Source organism: Tupaia chinensis, unplaced genomic scaffold, assembly GCF_000334495.1.
Source record: "Tupaia chinensis unplaced genomic scaffold, TupChi_1.0 Scaffold144426_1, whole genome shotgun sequence".
Taxonomy (NCBI): domain Eukaryota; kingdom Metazoa; phylum Chordata; class Mammalia; order Scandentia; family Tupaiidae; genus Tupaia; species Tupaia belangeri.
Genome location: NW_006204286.1, coordinates 837,425 through 842,200, shown reverse-complemented (window position 1 = coordinate 842,200; position 4,776 = coordinate 837,425). Strand labels below are relative to the sequence as shown.

Below are 4,776 nucleotides of genomic sequence, written 5' to 3'. Positions count from 1 at the left end.
GCCAAAACGAAAGTGCTGACGTGCCGGAGACAAACCAGAGAAAACGGTTTTGCAGGCTGGAAAGGCACTCTCCTTTGTTCACACAGCAACCCCCTTTTAATTTCACTGGGCATTCCGTGTCTCCTAATTCTTGCTTCATCACAGTCAAGGTGTACCCGATTACTCCCATATCCTACCCAGCAGAGTAAAGATCTACTTCTATTTCCTACCTCAAACCTTGAGGCTAAACGTGCTACCACATCCAGCCTGGAAAATGAACTGAGCTTTTCTTATTCGCGTAAACATTTCAAATCAAATGCTGTAGTCGCTTACCTGCACCCTCCACCCAAGACTACAATACCCAGAATGCACTGTTTACCTTTCCGCCTTCTACCGAGGGAATGTCTAACTTGATCTCATTTCCACAAGCAATAGTCACATGACACGTTTCCTGTCAAGATGGCGGATAATCTCCCTTCGGAGTTTGATGTGATCGTAATAGGGACGGGTATGTGTGACCCTGTTACTCCCTGGACAAAGTGTAGCAAGTCTATCTTGTTCCTGCCTTCTCCGTTAGTGGCGAGAGTTGGCAAGGACTGCTGGGCGTCGAGTATGGGAGGGAGGATGGAGAGGAAGTGAGGTAGCCTGGAGTCAGCGCTGGACTTGGCAGCTCCAGGGAGGGGCTTGGATCGGCGGTGCTTAGCGCCATTTGAGTAGGGGTCGATCTGGTCGATGCCGTTTGCTGAGGTTGGTTGCTGCTGTGATTCCTGTTAATTTCCTTAGAGGGAGGTGGGTTTGGCCGTGTCATGTGAATGGAGGTTCGGGACTTTATCAATGGAGACGCCTTTGGCATGGCATTCTGATTCCCTCCTTGTCGGTTAGCTGCTGGTTTAGTAGCTATGTTAGCTGCTTGGCATACAACCTAAAGTTGTATGCCATCAACTACAATTGCTCTCACATAAAAGTCATTTTGTCTGAATCATTTCTGCAGTAGCTTAGGAGAATCTTGTATGGACTCATTTGTGTGGAAAATCAGATTCACACTCAGCAAACGCTTATCAAGCATCTGCTATGCTTCCATCTCTCTTTTCCTTCTTGTAAAGCAAGGCTAGTTTTGCAAATATATGCTGTCAGGGTGGCTGTTGAGACTCATAGAATAAACACGGACGCTGTGAGAGTTCTATTCTGGCAAAACTGGGGTAAAGTTTTTGGTGTGTTTTCGTGGCGGAGACACAGAGACTAAAAAGATAGAAAATATAGTTTGAAAGTATTGGTGTGTAAAACCATGCTTCAGGGGCCCAAACCAGGGCCAAAACGAAAGTGCTGACGTGCCGGAGACAAACCAGAGAAAACGGTTTTGCAGGCTGGAAAGGCACTCTCCTTTGTTCACACAGCAACCCCCTTTTAATTTCACTGGGCATTCCGTGTCTCCTAATTCTTGCTTCATCACAGTCAAGGTGTACCCGATTACTCCCATATCCTACCCAGCAGAGTAAAGATCTACTTCTATTTCCTACCTCAAACCTTGAGGCTAAACGTGCTACCACATCCAGCCTGGAAAATGAACTGAGCTTTTCTTATTCGCGTAAACATTTCAAATCAAATGCTGTAGTCGCTTACCTGCACCCTCCACCCAAGACTACAATACCCAGAATGCACTGTTTACCTTTCCGCCTTCTACCGAGGGAATGTCTAACTTGATCTCATTTCCACAAGCAATAGTCACATGACACGTTTCCTGTCAAGATGGCGGATAATCTCCCTTCGGAGTTTGATGTGATCGTAATAGGGACGGGTATGTGTGACCCTGTTACTCCCTGGACAAAGTGTAGCAAGTCTATCTTGTTCCTGCCTTCTCCGTTAGTGGCGAGAGTTGGCAAGGACTGCTGGGCGTCGAGTATGGGAGGGAGGATGGAGAGGAAGTGAGGTAGCCTGGAGTCAGCGCTGGACTTGGCAGCTCCAGGGAGGGGCTTGGATCGGCGGTGCTTAGCGCCATTTGAGTAGGGGTCGATCTGGTCGATGCCGTTTGCTGAGGTTGGTTGCTGCTGTGATTCCTGTTAATTTCCTTAGAGGGAGGTGGGTTTGGCCGTGTCATGTGAATGGAGGTTCGGGACTTTATCAATGGAGACGCCTTTGGCATGGCATTCTGATTCCCTCCTTGTCGATTTCAAGGTGATATTCCCCATCATTTTGTCTCGCTATTTCATAGGACTTTTGTATATTTATATGATCCCAGGGTACAGTTCAGCTCCGATACAGCTTGATCCTTAGTTTTACCAGAAAGGTGCTCCGTTTTTGCCCGTGTGCTTATTAATTTACTAGGAAAAGGAAATGGATTATTCTCCATTGTGTTGAGAAGCCTTAAGAATTGTATCTTGCTGAAGTAGTAGCCATTATTCTTGCTTTATGGTGCTGAGGGAAAGCGTCTTGCTTTCTCCCCCCCCCCTCCCCAGCCACAGCTAAATGTGCGAGAACAAGCGCCAGACTTCCAGTTCAGGTGTGTGACCTTATCTTCCCCTTGTTTTTCCATCTTTTTCTCATGTTTTGGGTGGAGCCAGCCCCTCCCCCCGAATTTGTGATTGACAAATTTAACGTACAACTTGTGGCAGAAGATATTTGGCAGCAATTGACATTTTGTTTTTCGTAACAGTGTAAGGGGTAAATTTTAGATGGGATGACATAGGTTGTTGGGTGGGGTTTTCTCCTGTCTATAGAATGTGTTTGGGCTGGAGAAGTTCTGGTGGATAGGACCCTGTCCATTGTGTTAATAAACTGATTTCATATTCTTCTCAAATAGAAGAAGCAGCCATGTTTTCAGGGTGGAAGTAAAACTAACAACTACCTGTTTTCATATGCTTATTATTTTTTAATCAATGCACTAAGCATTTTACAAGCCAGACATAATCTCACAACCTTGTTAGAGTAGGTATTCTCTACATTTTACAGAAGGGGAAAGTACTTGTAGAGGTTGTTCAAGATCACCCAACTGGTAAATTTCCAAAAAGCCCATTCCATTTCAGAAGAGTCAGTTGTTCTGACCTTCAGAGTTGATTCGCATTAGTAGCAATGGGAAAACTTGCTTCTAGATCTTGATTGTCCATTAACTAGCTGTGTGAATTGCATGATTTGAGAGAGCCAGGTACTTAATTGCTTTGAGTCTTAGTTTCCTTGTTTTTGAATATAGGGAGGGTAAACTAGATAGCCTTTAAGATGTTGTCTAACTCCAAATTCTTTTATTCTAGTTGTACCTGGATAATTGTTCTCAGAACACCAAGGATATATTTATTCCCAGCTTGAAAATAACTGTGTAGCTGCAGAAAACCTGACTGTAGCTGCTATGAACAGAAGTTGGATGAGAGCTGAAAGAGCCGATTAATGCTTCATTTCTTCTTTCCAGTGTATTAAAACTGAGAATAGCATCCATTTTAGAATAGTTGTTACAGCATACTTGAGTTTTGTGTTATTACCTATATTTTTGTTACTCGGGGACTAGGGGTGTGAATTTTTTTTTCATCAAAAGACTTTTTTCTTACCTGTTTTAAAAATTTTAATTGATGAATAGTAATTTTTATTATTAAATGCTGTGGGTCAGCTGGTGGCATGGTGGTAAAGGTGGCTGGAGCCCACATGGCCAACTATGTGGTTGGAGTTCTGGTTCATGTTGCTTGAGAAACATGCTGGTGCATTTGCGTATGTGCTCAAAATCTTTTTTTTTTTTTTTTGGAGAGGTTTTTGCTATAGGGCGCGTGCGCTCACCAGATAGACAGAGAGAGACATAGAGACAGAAAGAGAGAAATCACCCCCCAGAGGGGATGGTCACGCCACAATCCCTTCTTCTCCATTCTCCTCTCGGGATCTTGGGCACGCACGCACACGTGCCCGGCATGAGTTTTAAGCCACCGGGTCCAGGACGCGAACCGTGGCCGACTACGTGGGAGTCCAGCGACATAGCCATTACACTAACTGCTGGTTCCCAAGCCCAAAATCTTGACGAGAAATGGAGGAGCTGGGATTGCAGCATAGTCATCCCCATGGGCTTTCACACTTTCTCACTTGCTTTCTCTCTTTCTGTCTTTCTCTGGTGAGCTCATGTGTCCTCCAGCAAATTTAATTAAAAAAATAAAACTTCTTATATAGAGGAATCCCTTAGGCCTTTACTTAGTAAGAACATCTTCTTATTTTAGAAATAATTCTGGCATGTTCAGTATATTAGGACCATCACAAAAGAAAATACGTGGAATATTATCAACTTTTGCAAAGACTGCTTTGGGAAGGTTGCCATTAAAAGTGTAAGTGGCAGTAAATATCTGTATAGAGAAGGGAAGAGAGATACATCCAAAATGCAAACCTACATCACAATAGCGTGACATTTCATGTAGTGATAAACACATTTTTTTAGGGTAATCTACCCACATTTATTGAGAACCTAGTCCCTGCCCTTGTACATTTACTATCTTACCTATCTCAGGAATTTTTTGGGCGTTCTGACAGTCACATCACCAAAACTATTGTCAAGACAATGTAGGCTTTTCATTGCATCCCTTTTGCTTTCTGAAAACCATACAGAGATCGAGTCTACATCACTTTTCTTGCGATAGCACCCCATAAACATTATCTTTCATCATTCTTCCCCAAAGGTGGGCTGGGGAGCAAGCTAGTTTAACTCTTTTTATACTGAGGATAAACACATAGATCCTTTTTTTTTTTTTTGTAGAGATTTTTGCTAAAGGGCGTGTGCACTCGCCAGACAGACAGAGACAGAGAGACAGAAAGCAAGAATTCACACCCCAGGGTGGA

The 4,776-nt window shown here is 43.7% G+C and overlaps 1 protein-coding gene across 2 annotated transcripts in view; it reads left to right on the top strand.

Annotated features, from left to right (window-relative positions):
* Positions 1–1,712: 1,712 nt before the first annotated feature.
* CHM (CHM Rab escort protein) overlaps positions 1,713–4,776 on the top strand; it is a 225,283-nt gene continuing 222,219 nt past the window's right edge. For both annotated transcript variants that reach the window (XM_006167014.3, XM_006167012.3), the window contains exon 1: positions 1,713–1,774. In XM_006167014.3, coding sequence (XP_006167076.1) covers positions 1,726–1,774 — 49 coding nt within the window. In that variant the 5' untranslated portion in view covers positions 1,713–1,725. The remainder of the gene's footprint in view (positions 1,775–4,776) is intronic.